Here is a 20,139-nt window from a genome sequence, read left to right as displayed (position 1 = left end):
AGGTGTCCGTTCCTTCCAATTTCTCCTCTGCCTACTCAGTGTGGTTGCCAATATCACAAACTTCCAAATGCAGCTTGACTACTGCTATTTTAATATTAGCCTGCACTGTCTGGATGTCCGATTTTAATTCAGAAAAACATGCTGCTACTTTGCTGGCTGACAGCCTGCCATCACTGAGTGTCACATCATCACGGATCTCTTCTTCCAATTCAGAGTTCATAGCAGCCATTTTGTTGCGGGCCCTTGTGTTTTGAGACATGGTTTGTGCTTTGTTACCTCGAGCGCCAGTAAATTTATACTTCTCCAGCCTTTTGTGGGTGGACATGGTTTGTTTTCACAAAGGGCAAAAAGAAGCAAAGAAAATCGCTTTAAGGGAGTAGGTAAGCTTAATTTATTTATTTATTGTGAACATTTATATCCCACATAATTCCCACCAAGGCGGGCTCTATGTGGCGTACAATACAGGCGAAGGTACATCATAACAACAGTAGTGCAAAGCTGAAGGGAAGGGGGAAAAAAGGTAGAGAAGGGGAGGGAGGGGAAACTGAAGGGGAATGGAAGACGGAGATGCAAGGATTAAGCTGCTGAGGAGAATGAACAATCACATAGGTAGGTCTTCAGGGATTTCTTGAATATGCTGTGATCAGTGGTCGCTTTTAACGCTGACGGGAGAGCATTCCAATAACAGGGGCAATGGTAGGAAAATGAAGAGGCAAAGAGCAGCTTGTATCGTACGTTCCTGCAGGTAGGGAAGCGGAGGTTGAGGTAGGTGCGGGATGACTGCACGGCAATCCTGGGTGGGAGGTCGACCAGATTGTACATGTAGGCAGGAGCGTCCCCATGTATGATCTTGTGTGTAAGGGCACAGACTTTGAACTCAATCCGCTCCTTGATCGGGAGCCAGTGGAGTTTCTCACGAAGGGGTGTTGCTGCCTCAAATCGAGATTTGCCAAATAGCAGCCTTGCTGCTGTGTTCTGCGCTGTCTGGAGTTTTTTTAACAGCATGCTCCTTACAACCGGTGTAAATACCATTGCAATAATCGAAATGGCTCAAGACGAGGGAGTGAATAAGTGACCTGAAGAGGGCAAATGGCAGGTACTGCTTGATAAGCCTGAGGGTCCTCATGGACAGGAACATTCGCTTCGTGATGGACGAGATTTGTAGATCAAGAGTCAAGTGGGGATCCAGAATGACTCCTAGGAGTTTCAAACTTGCAGCGACAGGAATGGAGAAGTTTTGCGTAGTAACCGTGACTGGTATGGACTTCTTGAACTGGAAGGAGAGGATGAGGCACTGTGTTTTATCCTGATTAAGTTTAAACTTGAATGCGTTAGCCCAGTTGTCCATGATGGTGAGAATGTCCTGAATTTCCAATGAGATATCGGCTATGGAAGACCGAAAGGGGATGTAGATGGTTACATCGTTAGCATAAATGTAGGGATTCAGGCCACGGTTGTGAAGGGCCGTAGATAGAGGCGTCAGCATGATGTTGAACAAGGTAGGCGAGAGGGGTGAGCCTTGAGGAACCCCACAGCAAGATTTCCAGGAAGGTGAAAAAGAGGACTGGACTTTGACCCGATAGGATCGGCAAGACAGAAATTCCCAGAACCAATCCAAGACGGTATTACCAACACCATTTTCAGCTAGTAACATGAGGAGGAGATTGTGGTCAACCATGTCAAAAGCACTTGACATATCAAACTGTAGAAGCAGAATATTTTTACGAAAAGACATCTCTTTCCTAAAGTTGGACAGGAGAGTAACTAGGACCGTCTCGGTACTGTGGTGAAGATGGAATCCAGACTGGGAAGCGTGAAGGATTGAAACTTTGTCCAAATAATCAGCAAGCTGAGAATTCACCAAGCTTTCCATAGTTTTGACGAGTAATGGTATAGTAGCAACTGGACGGTAGTTGTTAAGAATACTAGGCTCACATTTCGGGTCCTTCGGGATAGGCGTCAGGAGAATATGGCCATGATCAACAGGGAAGCGCCCGCGTTGGATCATATGGTTCAAATAGGATGTGAAGTCTTCAACAAAACATTCCAGCGTGGATTGCAGCAAGAAGTTAGGGCAGCAATCCAGCTTGCAGTGCGTACGAGAAAATTTGCGAAGAGCCAGAGAGACCCTCTCCTTGGTGACTGGCTCAAAAGCGGACCAGTGACGATCAGCTGGGCAAGGGCCATTTGCAGGTGCAAGACTTTGAAGGAAGGCAGCAGCACTGGACGAGCTTGAAGGGAGCACGCTCTGAAGTAAAAGGATTTTGTCCCGGAAATGGTGAGCCAGCTGGATCGCGGATGGCATGCCCTCACTTGGAGAAGTAACTGGAGTAGTGTCAAGTAAGGAATTCAGTTGGCGATAAAGTTTCCGTGCGTCCAACATAGCTTTTTGAATTTTTTCCTGATAGAAAGCTCTTTTGGCCTGCTTAATGGCATATTTGTAAGAGCGGAGAGAGAGCTTCCAAGCTGACAAGGTGTGAGCGTCTTTAGATTTATACCAAGCCCTTTCCAGTTGCCTAGTTTGTTGCTTGAGCGCTTTAAGGCCAGGAGTGAACCAGGCTGTAGATTTGCGTTGGAAGGAGGGTTTAAGTTGCAAAGGCGCAAGCCTATCTAAGATGCATTGACACCGGTTCCAGCAGAGTTTAGCTACTAGACGTCTATTCCCAAGCAGTGAGGTCACTTCCTCCGATTTTTCAATGAATATTTTATGTATGTACCGATTACTTTGGAGAAAAACAAAATAATTATCTTTGTCCTTTGACAAAACTGGTAGATAGTAGTCTAAGGGTCCTTTGATTAAGCACCGGTAAAAAGTAACCTTAGCGCACCTTTACACAGGTCTTTCCCATGCACTAAGGCCATTTTTACCTCAGTTGTAAAAATGTCTTTTTTCTATTTTTACCATTAATGGCCAAGTACTAATGTTGCCATTAGTGTGTGGCCATTTTTTAAAAATTACAGAATGAGCACTTACTGCCATCCATTTTGTAGGCAGTAAGGGCTCATATAGAATCCGTGTGCCAGTTAGTTAGCGTGCACTAATGCATATATGCTAAGTAGTTAGTACAGAACACCTGCTCTATGTTCATGACATGCCCCCTAAAAAATATATTAGAAACATTTTTTAGTGTATGGTTAGCATGCGCAGATTTCAATGTTAATGCAGGACACCTGAGCATATCCTGTGGTACACCTTTTTGTGCAGTAATACATCTTAAATCCATTAAGCTATGCTTTGCATTTGCATTGCAAATGTTCAATGTAATTATGCAAATGATCTCCCCACTGCTTTAAGAGTTAGACTTCTAAACAGGCTTCTGCATGCACTGACAGCCGATACACTAATACATTATAAAAGCCTCTCTATATCATGTGAAAGAAATGCTTACTGTTTATTTACTTTCAGAAAATGCTGAAGATTAAATGTACGAGTTCCGTCGGCAAGTGTCCCTTCCACAGGATACCATCTGTTTGCTGGAAAGTAGATGCCTGGAAAATGCTTTGATATTTTTGGCAAATACCACTCATAAGTCATCACCTGCAAAGTAAGCAAGCTTAAAATAAAGTGGGCCACAGATTACAACATTTTTTTAAATCCATCATAACAATGCTAAATTGACACATTTTAATGTCAAGATAATGTTTAAATCACTAAATGTTAAAATTATCAATACACATCTGTACATACGACACTGACATAAATAGATGTGTTCACAAACAAGTTTGTGAACAAGTTCTCAAATCAAACCTATTATGTTCTGATTCCATCAGTAAAGTAGTAGAACATATTTTTCTTCAGTTAATCATTATCTAATGCAATTACTTAGACAATCTGTTTTGTAAGTTCACCACCTGTAGGCAGATTTCATTGCAAAATGCACTACTTAACTGCATTATTTCTTGATTTCTACATTATAAGATGACTTTCTATAGGGCATTTTAGTAGGAACTCCAATGCCTAGGTCAGGACATACATATTTGTCAAATATGGAAAAGAAGACTTGAAAATAAACATGCTTCGGCACATCCTGGGTGAACAGCATTTTATACCTGTATGGGTACCAATTTTACAGCCTGTGTGTGCAAGCATCAAATCCCAGGTCCAAACAAGCAGTTAGCTGACAGGAGCTCCTCAGAGCAGATATAAATGCAGATGTGCAGATTTTTTGAAGTATGCATGTACTGACACTGTAAAATTGGAACTATAGGCATACTTTTCTGGTCTACCCATAATGTTTGTGCCGAGGATCAACATACATGAATAGTGGCTTTGTAAAATAACTGCTATTTACAAATGTAAATCCTGCTTAAGCTCCCTAAAGTAACCTATGCATGATAACATGGACTGATTTCTTTTTCAAGGATTCTTGAATGTAAAGGCCTCCATTTACTAACTTGCATTAAAGTTTTGTAGGTAACAACTGCTAACAGCAAAAGGGAGCTGTAAAACCTCCATTTTAAGTGCTGGGGCATTCTAGGCAATTGGGAGAAAGAAATGGCCACTACCACATGCCCATGATGGGCTACGAACTCTGAATGCAATTAGCTACAACTCTGTAGGTGTAATCAACTGTCTGCGTTATCTGATGCATTAGCCATTGACATGTATTATCACACGCATGAACTCCAAGGTGCACTGCCCAACCCTTTACATCAAATCCCAGAGATATGTTAACATGGCACATTGACTGTTTATGGAGCTCAAATGTGCCTTAGTAAATGGTGGTGGGGGGGGGGGGGGGGGGGGAACGACACTGACAAATATAAAGCAGCCAATGATCAACTACCTTCCTTAATGAGCTAAACCCACGCTCAGAATACCCAGCCGACCGAACTTGGACAAGATCACACAAGAAACAATAGCACTAGCAACCAATAAGATCTCTACAGCCTATTGTCAATTAGACACCTGCTCCAATTATCTAATGATTCCCCCCCCCCCCCCCCCCCCGCTTGATTCATCACTGAGATTACCTCCCACCTCAACTTCTTGTTCCAGCATGGCATTTTCCCACAAAGACAAAGGAAATAAATAAATAATATACTACTCACACCATTACCAAAAGACACCAAAAAGAAAACTAATGATATCACCAACTTCCGACCTGTAGCATCCATCCCACTTACAACCAAACTGATGGAAAGCATTGTAGCTAAACAACTTACTGAATACATTGACAATTTCTCAGTCCTTCATGAATCACAGTCAGGCTTCAGATCTCTGCACAGTATGGAAACCATCCTGGTAACTCTCCTAGCCAAGTTCAAAAAAGAAATTGCATTAGGTAAAAATATACTCCATTCGACTTGTCAAGCGTATTCAATATGGTTGCCCACTATACACTATTAAGAATACTCGACAAGATAGACATAGGAGGGAATATACTCAAATGGATCAAGGGTTTCCTAACCACGAGATCTTATCAAGTAAAAGCAAACTCAAACATATCACCATCATGGAGTACCGATTGAGGAGTACCCCAGGGTTCACCTCTCTCACCCATATTATTTAATCTGATGATGATACCCCTTGCTCATGCCCTATACAAGCATAATCTTAATCCTTTCCTGTATGCGGATGATGTTCAACTCTAATCCAACAAAAATCACTGTTGCAATAAAGACTAGTTTAAGCTTAATGGATGCCTGGGCATCGGCATTCAAACTCAAACTCAACAAGGAAAAAACTCACTGCCTTATTCTCTCTTCTCAACACAAAACAAACCTCCCTTCATCCATAAAATCCCCGGAACATACTCTTCCAATATCGGACAAACTGAAGATCCTTGGAATTACTATTGACACCAACCTAACCCTGGAGAGCCAAGCCTCTGCCACTACGAAGAAAATGTTCCATGCAATGTGGAAACTCAAACGGATCAGATAATTCTTCCCAAGGGAAACTTTCCGTAACATAATTCAAACAATGGTACTATCACATGTTGACTACTGTAATGCCGTATAAGCGGGATGCAAAGAACAGATCTTAAGGAAACTCCAGACCACGCAGAACACGGCAGCTAGACTCATTTTTGGAAAGACAAGATTCAAAAGTGCTAAACCCTACGCAAAATACTGCACTGGCTACCAGTCAAGGAACAAATAGCCATCAAAATTTGCACTCTGGTCCACAAAATAATCCATGGTCTGGCCCCAACCTACATGACCAAACTTATCGACTTACCAACTACAAACATCATCGAATCATCAAGAATGTTTCTAAACCTGCATTACCCAAACTGTAAAGGACTAAAATACAAATCAACATATGCATCCAGCTTTTCCTACATTTGCACCCAGCTCTGGAACGCTTTACCTAGAAACATTAGAACTGTGAACACCCATCTAAAAATTCGAAAAGACCTCAAAACTCACTTCTTCCAGAAAGCCTACCCAGCAGACCCGAACTAATTCATGAACAATGCATCGCATCTTTCGATCTAAGAAATGAACAATACCCCTTCCATCATCAGTCGTTGTTGACTGCGTATAGGCACATATCTCGACATCAGTGCTGTCTTCAGCTGTTTGTAGATCGTAATCAACAGCTACGTAGCGATGGAACTCCTCTTCAGTAACACTGGCTGGGATGTCAATAACCTCTTCATCTGATGTGTTTGCAGCAGCTGCATCTGTTTCGTCCCTCTCCACATCCTTAACAAAGCTTGCCCGCTTGTAGCAGTTCACAATGGTTGTCTGTGTAACATGATTCCAGGCTTCTTTCTGCACATGTAGGGAATCCAACAGTGATAAATTACGAGCCAGTTCAACAGCACGTTTATCCTTGCCAGTCTTGTCTTCCATAATGCTCATCAGACGACGTAGCACAAGAGCCTGATAATGTTGTTTGAAATTGGCTATTATGCCCTGATCCATAGGTTGGATCAGAGAGGTAGTGTTTGGTGGCAGGAAGACCACCTTGACGTTAGACAGCCTGACATCATCCCTGTGTGCAGCACAATTATCACAAAGCAGCAAAATCTGACGCTTTTATGCCCGCATTCTAGTGCCTAACTTCTTTAGTCACTGCTTCCAAATTTCCCCAGTCATCCATGAATTTGCGTTAGCCTCGTATGACACAGGAAGTCACTTAACTTTCTTGAAGCAACGGGGCTGTTTGCTCTTTCCAATGACGAGTGGTTCCAACTTCTCACTCCCATCCATATTGCAGCAAAGGAGGATTGTCAGTCGGTCCTTCGATGTTTTACCTCCAGTAGTTTCGGCATGTTTGAATGCAAGTGTTCCATCAGGAATCGCTCGCCAGTAGAGACCGTTTTCGTCAGCATTGAAAATGTCACGAGGTGCAAACTTGTTCAAGATGGTAGGAAGAACTGAAACAACCCAATTTTCAGCACCAAAGTCATCAGCGTCTTGTTTCTCACCATGTGTTTCTTGAATTTTATGCTGTTCCTCTCCTTCCATCTTTCCAACCATCCAACAGTGGCTTTGAATTCAGTTAGTCCAAGACTTTCAGCTAGCTGGTTAGCTTTCTCCATAAGCAGTGGACCACTGACAGGAAACTGTCTGCTCCTGACTCAAGAAAACCACCAAAGAAGAGCATCTTCTACCTCCTCAGCTTTTCCCGCCCGTTTTCGTTTCCATTGTGGATTTGTATTGTTTTGCCAGTTTTCCAGAAGCTGATCTTTCTGCTTCAAGATACTTGAAATTTGACTGGGATTGACACCATATTCTTTAGCAATAGATGCTTGACTTTGTTTGTTTTCTAATTTTTTAAAGAACTTCTATTCGTTCAGCCAGTGTTAAAGTCTTACAGTTCCGCCGCGACGACGACCCCGGTGTACGCCCTAACAACATTCTTGCTTATTCTGCCTGTGGCAGTTAAAGAGGCAGTAAATTTGAAATCTCGCTGCTTGTCACACACCAATCGGCTTCCATATTCCATGCATGTGCTTATGCTGAGTCTTTCCTGCAGAAGAGTGGTCTTGAACCATGCATATAAGCGAATCTTGCACTAATCAGCAGTGTGCTAAACTGAAGTTTGTCCCCATAGAAATTGATGGTGCCAAAAATGGGACCGAAGTACGGCATGCAGTTATAAGGCCTTCTCTTCCACCATCTCATTTCATTTGTTGACCTATTTTCAGGTGCTGCTGCAATCTACTACTCCTGGTCGCTTTTTGGATGCTAACATAGTAGTGCTGCCTAAGCCCGGCAGAGACGCCACCCTGGTGCAGAATTATAGGCCTATCTCATTGTTAAATACTGACTATAAAATTTATGCCAAAATTTTGTGCTGTAGAATTGAGAGTCTTATCCCGTCTCTTATTCACAGGGATCAGGCTGGTTTTGTTCAGTCCCGGATTAGTGCTGACCACACCAGATTGCTCTGTCATGTAATACATTTTGCTCGGTCACAGGATCATCCCATACTGTCTGTTTCCCTAGATGCGGAAAAGGCCTTTGACCGAGTAGACTGGAAATATCTATTTATAGTGCTTAAGCAATTGGGTTTCCCTGATACTTATGTGCGTATGGTACAGCTACTCTATGCTCACCCTTCGGCTCATATAGTGGCAAATGGTGACATCTCTGATTCTTTTGTTCTGCATAGAGGTACTAGGCAGGGTTGCCCCATCTCCCCCTTGCTATTTAATTTGGCCCTTGAGCCTCTCCTAGTGGCCATCCGGCAGTCAGTTGATGTTGCTGGTATTCATCTCGGCTCGGAGGAGTTCAAGCTTTCCGCTTATGTGGATGACATTCTGTTATATCTCACCAACCCTCAGTCATCCCTGAAAGCCCTTTTTGCTCTCATATCTAGCTTTTCAGAGGTTTCTGGTTATAAAGTTAATTGGGAGAAAACAGAAAAGATGCCTCTAAATGACAGCTGTACACCATTTACTGCTCCTGAATTGCCCTGTAAATGGATCTCCTCATCTATGAAGTACCTAGGAGGCATATTTTCAAAGCACTTAGCCTCCCAAAGTTCCATAGAAACCTATGGAACTTAGCCTCCCAAAGTGCTTTGAAAATATGCCTCTAGGTGTTTTCTTTGATAGAGACCTCACCAACACCATTAAACTTAACTCCGACAAGGTAATCTCTCAGGTCGAGGCTGCACTGGTGACTTGGTCTCCTTTGCACCTCACTTGGTGGGGGCGGTTGGATACCATTAAAATGATGATAGTTCCCAAGGTCACATATATGTTGAGTATGATCCCTCTTTTATTTCCTAGTGCCTTTTATAGGCGTCTGGAAAGGATGCTTTCCAACTTCTTGTGGAATTTTAGGTTGCCCAGAATTTCACTGAGCAAGCTTAAACTTCCAAAAAGGCATGGAGGTGTGAAATTTCCTGATATCCTGCTTTATCATAAAGCCTTTATTATGCGGCAGGGCATGGAATGGCTCACTTCTGTAGGTGTCTCTTCCCCGCCCAGGTGGTTGGGTCTTTGAGCGAGCCCTTCTTGGCCCGTTGCAGCACTCCCATTTCCTGGGTATGCGTCTTCCCAGGGGCCTTGTGTTTAATCCGCTCATACTACTACTACTACTTAGCATTTCTATAGCGCTGCCAGGGTTACGCAGCGCTGCACAAGTTTAACATGGGGAAGGACAGTCCCTGCTCAAGAGAGCTTACAATCTAAAGGTTACAAACTATGTAGTCAGTGTAGGTAGCATGAATGGGGAAGGTGGTTAGGCGCCAAAAGCAAGGGAGAAGAGATGGGCCTTAAGTAAGGACTTGAAGATGGGCAGGGAAGGCGCTTGGCGTATGGGCTCGGGAAGTCTGTTCCAGGCATAAGGTGATGCGAGGCAGAAGGGGCGGAGTCTGGAGTTAGCAGTGTTGGAGAAGGGTACAGATAGGAGTGATTTGTCCTGAGAGCGGAGGTTACGGGCGGGAACATACGGGGAGAGGAGGGTAGAGAGGTAATGGGGGGCTGCAGATTGAGTGCATTTGAAGGTCAATAGGAGAAGCTTGAACTGAACACGGTAGCGGATAGGGAGCTAGTGAAGTGACTTGAGGAGAGGGGTGATATGAGAGTATGGGTTCACGCGGTAGATAAGACGTGTGGCGGAATTTTGGACAGCTTGAAGGGGGGATAGATGGCTAAGCGGGAGGCCAGCGAGAAGAAGGATGCAATAGTCAAGACGAGAGGTAACGAGCGAGTGGACGAGGGTTCGGGTGGTCTGTTCAGAGAGGAATGGGCGAATTTTGCTAATATTATAGAGGAAGAAGCGACAGGTCTTAGCAGTCTGCTGGATATGGGCAGAGAAGGAGAGGGAGGAGTCGAAGATGACTCCGAGATTGCGGGCTGAAGAGACGGGGAGGATGAGGGCGTTGTCAACAGAGACGGCAAGTGGGGGAAGAGGAGAAGATGGTTTGGGTGGAAAGACAAGGAGCTCAGTCTTTGCCATGTTCAGTTTCAGATGCCGGTTGGACATCCAGGCAGCGATGTCTGAGAGGCAGGCCGAAACTCTGGCCTGGGTTTCGACAGTGATGTCGGGAGTGGAGAGATAAAGCTGGGTGTCATCAGCATAGAGATGGTACTGGTAACCATGTGATGAGATCAGCGAGCCCAGGGAAGAGGTGTAGATCGAGAAAAGAAGCGGTCCAAGGACAGATCCTTGGGGAACCCCAACAGAGAGCGGGATGGGGGTGGAAGAAGAGCCATTAGAAAATACTCGGAAGGTGCGTTGGGAAAGATAAGAAGAGAACCAGGAGAGGACGGAGCCCTGAAAACCGAATGAGGACAGTGTGTCAAGAAGTAAATTATGATTGACGGTGTCAAAGGCGGCAGATAGGTCGAGGAGGATGAGGATGGAATAGTGTCCCTTGGATTTGGCAAGGAACAGGTCATTGCAGACTTTAGAGAGTGCTGTTTCTGTCGAGTGTAGTGGGCGAAAGCCGGATTGAAGCGGATCGAGGACGGCCTGAGAGGAGAGGAAATCAAGGCAGCGGCTGTGGACAGCGCGTTCAAGTAATTTGGAGAGGAAGGGTAGAAGAGAGATGGGGCGGTAGTTGGAGGGACAGGTGGGGTCAAGTGAAGGTTTTTTGAGAAGTGGTGTGACTACAGCGTGCTTGAAGGTGTCAGGGACAGTAGCAGTGGAGAGAGAGAGGTTGAGGATGTGACAGATTGAGGGGATAACTGTAGGAGAGATGTTGTTAAGCAGATAGGTGGGGTTGGGATCAGAGGAACAGGTGGTGCACTTAGAGGAAGAAAGAAGGCGAGCAGTGTCCTCTTCGGTGATCTCAGGGAAGGAGGAGAAGAAGGCCAGGTAAGGTTGGTTGAGGGAGTGGGTTAAGAAGTCACAGGGAGGAGAAGGCTTGGAAGCGAGTTCAAGGTTTATCTTCTGCACTTTATCGCGGAAGTAGTCAGCTAGTGTTTGAGGAGAGAGTGAGGGGTGGGTGGGAGCGGAGGGCACTTTAAAGTAAGGAGTTGAGGGTGGCGAAGAGGCGACGAGGGTTGGAGCCAAGAGAATTGGTTAATTGAGAGTAATATTCCTGTTTGGCAAGGAATAGGGAGGACTGGAAGGAGGACAGCATGAATTTGTAATGGGTGAAGTCTGACAGGGTGCGAGATTTCCTCCAGAGTCGTTCAGCAGAACGGGTGCAGGAGCGGAGGTAACGGATGCAAGGGGTTAACCAGGGCTGAGGATTGATGCGCTTAGTGGGGCGAGAGACAGATGGTGCAAGGGTATCCAGAGCAGTGGAGAGAATTTCATTGTAGGTAGAGACAGCCTTGTCGACGGATTCAGAAGACAAGATGGAAGGGAAGAGATTGGAGATGTGAGAGGATAGGGTAGGGGGGGGGTCGATGGCTTGGAGATTCCTGAAAGCAGTGGTTGTAGTTGGGCGAGGTTGAGGGGGGGGGGGGGGGGTGATGAAGTGAGAGGGTGATTAGGTGATGATCTGAGATTGGAAGGACTGAGGTGCAGAAGTTGGAAGGTGAGCAGGAAGAGAAGAGAACGAGGTCAAGACAATGGCCATTACGGTGAGTAGGGGTGGTAGCGCAGAGTTGTAGGTTAAAGGAGGATGTCAGAGTGAGGAATTTAGAAGCGTAGGAGTTGGATGGGTTGTCAACGTGAATATTAAAATCACCAAGAATGAGGGATGGAGAGGAGGGATCAAGAAAGACGGTGAGCCAGGCGTCGAAGTCAGTAAGGAATGAAGAGAGGGGCTTATCGGGGGGGGCGGTAGATGACTGCAACTCTGAGTGGTGTCGGGTAGAATAGCCGGATGGCATGAGTTTCGAAGGATGAGAAGCAGTGAGACTGTGGTAGGAGGAGGGGTTGGAAACTACAGGAGGGTGAGGCTCATCCATACAACCTTTAAATTACTGGTGTCCCTTGCTAAATTAATGGATATCCCTTGGTCTGCTACGCCTCTCATCCCTATTTGGAATAACCCCAACTTTAAAATTGGCAATAAGCAGGTTTCATGGTCTCAGTGGCAACGTATCGGCATTTGGACTTTAGAGGATTTGATACATGCAACTAGGCAGTCTTGGAAAACCTTTGCAGAAATGAAACTGGACTTTGGCCTTTCTGACGCCCAATTTTACCAGTGGCTTCAGCTTGGCTCCATGGTAAAAAAGCAGTACAAGAGTGGATTTCAAGCCCAGTTCCTCTCCCAAACCCCAGGGCTTCTGAATTTTGGTCTGAAGCTTCAGCGCACTGGTCATGTGGCTTTCCACATTTACAAATATCTTCTTTGTAAATCCAGCACTAAATGTACTGGTTTGCGAAGGTGCTGGGAGGAAGACTTGCAGCAACCTATTTCTGGCAAGCTGTGGAAATTGCTTTGGAAGTCCCTTTTCAGGTGCTCTAACTCTTCTATCACCACGCAGTCTATGTATTTCTTTCTGCATAGATCCCTCTGGACGCCATATAAGTTGCATGTTATTAATCCCTCTAGTCCAGCTGTCTGTTGGTCTTGTTACTCCCAAACGGGTACTCTCAGGCATCTTATATTTGAATGTGTGTGCCTTCATAAGTACTGGTCAGAAGTCTGGTCCCAGCTGGTAGCCATTTTTTCCCCTCTCTGGCTCCATCTCTTATCAATTTGTGATTCTTCGGGAACAGTCCTTTGGGCGTCAGTTAACTCCTAGTGAGGGGGCTCTTGTTGGTGCCATGGTCTCTTTGGCATTGAAGGTGATCTTCTCTCACTGGAAGTCCTTACATCAGGCCACTTATCAGGAATGGTGGAACTCATTGCTCCAAATGTACAAATTCGAATTACATCTGGCGAAGAAATCTTCTCGCTTCGCTTCCTATAGGGAAAAATGGCTGCCACTGGTGTCCTATTTTGCTTCGGTACAGAGTTAAGCACTGAGGGTGATGTATTTTGTGGCCTATGCATGCTCCATGTCTGGATTTGTATCCTCCAGCACCCCCTCCTTTTTTTTTTTTTTAATTATTTCTCCACCTCCTCTTTCTTCCCCCTTTTTTCTTAATGTGTTTCTAGTTGTGGATAGTTGTTTCTTGAATGTGAGCTCCAGTTTTGCCATGTTTGTAACTGGTGCTTGTTGAACTGTGGTGAGCTTCTATTGTATTATGTTAAAATTCAATAAAAGATATTAAACTAGAAACAGAGCGTGCGCTTATCCGACGTGCACTTAAATGGACTGCACTGTATTTGAATTTGATAAGCACAAATATTTACAATGAACACTATAAAATATAATGGAATAATGATGAATTTGTGCCTAGAGGCAAGGCTATGAAAAAAGATTTTTTGTCTAAGTCCATTTATCACAATTTAGGATTTTTCTAATTATATATGAGTGATTGATGCTTTTTTTTTATTGATTGAATGTTATTGAATTGGTCAGACTATTGAAGAGCTACTATTTATTTTTCTTGTTAAATACAAATAAAACATGGAGTACTTGAAAAACAGAAACAAGAATTACTGTTTATCTGGATCGATATGCTGCAGTAAAACTAACTTTGGTACACCAGACGGTATGAACATATACAAAAATGAAAAAACATCTTCAGCCTTTAACTGTGCACCTGTAATTACACGTCTAGCATACCTAAGTGCAGAGAAAATTAGCACGTAGGTAAATAAGCAGCCTAAGGGGGTCTTTTACTAAGGCGTGCTAGCGTTTTTAGCGTGCGCTAAACGCTAGGGAACAGCCCAGAAGGGGGTGTGGCTATGGGAGGTGCGAGTCAGGGGCATTTCTAAAATTTGTGCTTACTGTTATAGAATACCAGGGATGTAAGTCCTGGTGCTGAAATCGGCACTCAATGCTATTCTGTAATGGGCACTCATCTTTGAGTGCCTATTATAAAATATCGTTGGGTGCCTTCAGCGCCATTTACTGAACCTATCCCATACTGTGCAATTGCATGGTGGGCGTAAACATGGGTGGAGCATGGACAGACATGGGTATGTTTCTCAGTTACATGCATTTACAGAATACTGTAAGTAACGTGTCCTTGCCGCATTTAGGCATCCACATTATGTCAAGGTTTATGGCTGGTGTTAACTATAGTCGTCTCAATGTAAGATGTGCCAATGCTGTTACGCAAATATTCTATAACGGAATCTGGGTGTCCAAATGCACTTATAGAACAGACTTTCACCGTATGGCATTGGGACACCTAAATGGAGGCACCCAGGATAGGGTTAACCCATTGGCGGGCCCTAGAAAACAAGCATATTTGGCCCCCTTGCAATATATTTTAAACTCCATTAAAGGGGCCCCATATGGTTCTGACTGCAGAGGAAAACCAGCAAAGGACAATGCACAAGGTGTGGAATAGACAGACCTCCGCAGCCACTGTTGGCTCTGGTCTCTCCCATCCAACTCTTCTTTTTGTCACCATTCAACTTTCCAAACCAAAGTCTACCTACTACTTAACATTTCTAGAGCACTACTAGGGTTACGCAGCGCTGTGAGTGCTGAATTAGCACGTGCTTAGTTTGCCTATACTTTTTCTGGCCTTGGAGGTGCTCACTTATAGAACTGCCCCCCTACTGTTACATCTGTGAGCTTTTAGGTTACAGGTGGGTACATTTCTTTCTCTCATGCAAAAATAATATTTTATCATAATCTACAAATTCTACTTTGTTCCTCCCCTGGAAAGTTAAAGTAGACATCCTAACTGAATGATAGTGTCTTGCAAGGAATAAATGCAAAATTTACTGAATGGTAAATATTTTAACAAATTTGTATGACTATTAGTTCAACATCTGTGCTATAATTATATATAGTGCATCCATTTTGGGAACAATTTTATAACTGAGTGCCCAAAGCCACATGGTAGGTGTCTGTTCTATAATGGCATCTAGGTTCCATTATAGAATACAAATGTAACCTGGGATCAGCGTGTCTAACATTTAAATGTCCACAGCCCAACAATTGGTACAAGTGTGGGCACCTAAATGTGGCAAAAGATATTCATAACTTACAGTATTCTGTGAGGTCTGTGCATATGTGGGAGCCCTGCCTATGTCCTGCCCATGCTCCGCCCTTGTGAATGCCCCCTTTCGCAAACACACACTTCATAAGTTAAGTGGTATATTCAGAACAGAATGTAGGGCACTGTGCTAGCACTTACAGGGGTATGTGTGCACTTACACGTGTAACTGCTAGTAATCTAAATATTTGCACGCATAGGGCCAGATTCAGTAAATGGTGCTCACATTTAGGTGCTGGGAACAATCCGTACTAAGTGCTGTTCTATAAAGGATGCTTCTGGCTGAGTGCCCTTTATAGAATGGCGCTCAGAGTGGATTCCTATGTCCGACTTTGGGCATGTGGACTAAAGCCAGCAGAAACTCGATATAAATCCTGGAACGCAAATTGGACATGTAAACACAGTATTCTCTAACACTCCCCCCTCAATATTTAGTCGGACATGGCCTGGCACTGAATATCGGGGGATAATGTTGGACGGGCAAGCTGCTGGAGCTTATGCAGTCCCGGCCGATATTCAGCTGAGCACACATAAGTATCTGAATTCAAGACAGCTTGGAACAAGTACATAGGATCTCTAAGGGATTGATAGGGAGAGTAGATGGCATGGATGGGCAGACTGGATAGGCCATATGGTCTTTATCTGCCTACTTTTTTCTCTGTTTCTACATTAGCACCCAACTGACTAATTGGTCTGCACACATATCTGGGTTCCGCATCCAAATATGGATGCCTAACTTTGGCCAACTTACAAAGAGTCTGGGGGATAATGCATGTGTAAATACGGGTGCCTAGATAAAGAATTGCCCTTCACTTGCCCACCACAAAACACTGAATGGCTTTAACTCTTGAGTATCAAAAAACTTATGTCACGTTACATTTTCATTCTTTGAATACAAATAATATATTAGGGTGGTTGGATTTCCTACACACACGTGTTGTATACCTACCGCCTGATCCAACAATGAAAGATCAGGTCTCAGTCCTTCACAATAATGAAGATAACGAACTGCATTTCCAGGTAAATCTCCTCTAAGCAATATTATTGCATCTGTGCTTATGGAGGACAGAAGGTTCCTTCCAAACTTATCCACCACATAGTTGCTGCTTTGGTCACAAACACTAAATAAAAAGAAAAAAAAAACGTCTTAAAAATATATTGTAAACATCCTTAATTTCCATTCTACGAAACTTTATTTTTTTTATATACAAATGGAACACTAAGAAGGGATATGGAGAGACAGGGGAGATGCTGGAACCAGCATCGGTGGATAGAGAAATGTATAGGTTGCAGCTGCATAGGTAAACTCACATCTAGGTTGCCTCCACCCCCCACTTAAATTTTTAATTACATGCAAGTATTTATGGTAGATTCTTTACACTCAATTGCATCTTGGAACCGTATTAATTTATCTAATATTAAAATTGAATGATAAAAATAAAAGAAACACATTAGTGCAAAGCAATTAATAAATATTTAATAGAAGGAAATACATATAAAACACAAACAGCTATTACCTGTAATTAAAATGAATGTGGCAGGTAACAAAACTAATAGCAAAAAGCCACTCTAGACACCTAATCACCCAATGGTCTTCTAGCACTCTTCCAAAAAAAGAGACAAGTGATGCTAGTCCTAGACCCGCTAGAACAGAAATCACTGCATTGCTCTGCATCCAAAACCTTTCTACCTAAGAAAATGAAAGAAATAATATGCAAAGAACCTTTACATAATGGTAAAAGAAAACAATTAGCATTATGATTTTTTAGATAAAAAACATATGACCATATATTTATGCCTGGTGTGTACTGAAGGTATCAAAAGACAGCTGAACCCAATGACAAGGCAGCATTAAAAATGTTCAATTTAATCTGACGATCCACCTTAACCCGCACAGCCCCATTTTACATACAACATGGAAATCAGAAAGTCTAGGTCAGGATGTGCTCAATTCCAGAGCTATTTAAAATATGGCTCTGTCAGCACAAAGCCTTTTCTTAGACGTTTATGCAATGGGCAATATGTCATGCATCAAATAAACTTAAATTTGAAACACTGGGTGACAGCTTTGCACTTAAGCAATCAATCTCCTGCTCTCTCTCCTCATAACAGCAAGAAACACCTACCCAATACAATGTCCTGCCACTGCTGACTTTCCAGCTGGCACAGCAAGCAGATTGAAACCTTGTGAGCTGGCACATCTTGCTGCTGATCTTGTGATGCAACAGGAAATGCATGTTTAAACCTGCTTGCTCTCATTCACCCTTAGCTGTTCTGTTTTCCATCCTGAAGGAACAGTTTAAATAAAAGGCAAGAGGCAGACCAGAGTGGTACTAGGGTGGATTGGGAACATAGCAGTGAGATACAGTTCAAAAGATACAGGGTATGTCCTGTAGAGTGCCAGAGTGGTTATGGGATGGGAAGTCTTATCACTGATGATAAATTTGGGGGAAAGCAAGTGGGGATTGGTGGCTGCGTACACTGGGCTATTGTAGGGATTGTCCTGGTAGATTAAATGCACACTGTTTTAAAAACCCACACCAGTGAACAAATGACAAATGGCTTGCAAGTTCTGTGCTGCAGACCTGTAAAAAATCTAAAAATTAGATTTTGTTCTGCCTGAAATCAGCTGCCCAGAAAAATGACGACACTTGATTTCTGAATGCCACAGTTCTCCTAAAGCATAGTAAAATAGTAGATGACAGCAGAGAAAGACCAGTACGGTCCATCCAGACTGCCCAACAAGATAAACTCATATGTGCTACTTTATGTGTATACCTGACCTTGATTTGTATCTGCCATTTTCAGGGCACAGACCATAGAAGTCTGCCCAGCACTAGCCCCGCCTCCCACCACCGGTGCTGCCACCCAATCTCCGCTAAGCTTCTGAGGACCCATTCCTTCTTAACAGGATTCCTTTATGTTTATCCCACGCATTTTTGAATTCCGTTATCGTTTTCATCTCCACCACCTCCCAAGGGAGGGCATTCCAAATATCCACTACTCTCTCCGTGAAAAAAATACTCTCTGATATTTTTCTTGAGTCTGCCCCCCTTAACTTCATTTCATGTCCTCTAGTTCTACCGCCTTCCCATCTCCAGAAAAGGTTCGTTTGCGGATTAATACCTTTCAAATATTTGAACGTCTGTATCATATCACCCGTTTCTCCTTTCCTCCAGGGTATACATGTTCAGGTCAGCAAGTCTCTCCTCATACGTCTTGTAACGCAAATCCCATAACATACCAAATCCCAAAGCAGTGTATGAATCAAAAGTACTGGTTCAGTGTACAACCTGAGTCAGTCACTGTTTTCAATAACTATGGTGAAATGACAATATACTTGCTATTGAGCTCACAGGCACAAACACCTATGGTGAATGCACTGTTGGGATTGGATGGGTTAAAGGCACAACTATTTTTGAACAGCTGACCTAAGGGAACCAAAAGCTAATCACTGGTTCCACAGAGAGTCCCTTCTGTAGCAAGAACCAAAAGTAAGCCCTTGCCCCTAAACAGGCCACATCTGTTCTTTCACAGAACATAGTAAATCCTGGAACTCAAAGAGGAAGCTGCTTAAGTGAACTTCTGACCTCCAAGACAAAATCTGAGTTTGACATGGACCCTACATCTGAGGAGATAGTCTGGCAAACAAACGAAGGAGACCATGGTAACAGCAAACTGACTAAAAGAAGAAAGACTGTAAGCTTAAATTTCATTTTAGAGTCACTAATTAATGGAACTTTTGTGACTAATATGTAGGAGGGTGAAGTCATTGGCGTGCGTGCATATAAATTATGTAATTAAGAGTGAGATTATCTTCTTATGAACATATTATACTTGAGTGAGGGTAAGCTGAAAAACATTCTTGCAAGAAATTGTGAGGAAGAAAGTCTAAAACCGATATAGTGAATTTGTTTAATATAGACAATTAGTAAAACTATATTGTTTATTTAAATAACTTATTTTACCTTTTATAGCCTAAAAAGGAAATTACACACTGTACACACAACCATTAGTAATGACCTCTAAACCAATTTACAAATATTTAATACAGACTAGTATTTTTTTAAAACTTTGAATCCAATAAGGGTGCCCTAAATTCAAGTCCGAATAATGTGCAAATAAACCCCAGCATGAGGTAACATCAGATATGTATTATTTAAAGGAGAATCACAAAGCACAGTGAAGGATATTATTTTGAAAGAAAATAACATTTTGTTTTACTGAACTGATAATTCTGTTCTCTTTCATTTACTGTTAAGCGAATGCTACATACCTGTAGAAGGTATTCTCCGAGGACAGCAGGCTGATTGTTCTCACTGATAGGGTGACGTCCACGGCAGCCCCTCCAATCGGAATCTTCACTAGCAAAGGCCTTTGCTAGTCCTCACGCGCCAATGCGCACCGCGCATGCGCGGCCGTCTTCCCGCCCGAAACCGGCTTGTGCCGGCCAGTCTCATATGTAGCAAAACAAAGACAAGGGAAGACACAACTCCAAAGGGGAGGCGGGCGGGTTGCTGTCCTCGGAGAATACCTTCTACAGGTATGTAGCATTCGCTTTCTCCGAGGACAAGCAGGCTGCTTGTTCTCACTGATGGGGTATCCCTAGCCCCCAGGTTCACTCAAAACAACAACCATGGTCAATTGGGCCTCGCAACGGCGAGGACATAACTGAGATTGACCTAAAAAATTTACCAACTAACTGAGAGTGCAGCCTGGAACAGAACAAACAGGGCCCTCGGGGGGTGGAGTTGGATC

The 20,139-nt window shown here is 43.4% G+C and overlaps 1 protein-coding gene across 1 annotated transcript in view; it reads right to left on the bottom strand.

Moving 5' to 3' along the window:
* Nucleotides 1-20,139, bottom strand: part of TMEM260 (transmembrane protein 260) — a 107,649-nt gene that overhangs the window by 23,452 nt on the left and 64,058 nt on the right. The window contains exons 10-12 of the mRNA XM_030214535.1: nt 16,899-17,071; nt 16,331-16,502; nt 3,390-3,538 (exon numbers count right to left, since the gene is read on the bottom strand). Coding sequence (XP_030070395.1) covers nt 3,390-3,538; nt 16,331-16,502; nt 16,899-17,071 — 494 coding nt within the window. The remainder of the gene's footprint in view (nt 1-3,389; nt 3,539-16,330; nt 16,503-16,898; nt 17,072-20,139) is intronic.

Source organism: Microcaecilia unicolor, chromosome 9, assembly GCF_901765095.1.
Source record: "Microcaecilia unicolor chromosome 9, aMicUni1.1, whole genome shotgun sequence".
Taxonomy (NCBI): Eukaryota; Metazoa; Chordata; class Amphibia; order Gymnophiona; family Siphonopidae; genus Microcaecilia; species Microcaecilia unicolor.
The sequence above is the reverse complement of the archived record's forward strand: the minus strand, read 5'-3'. Positions and strand labels throughout refer to the sequence as shown.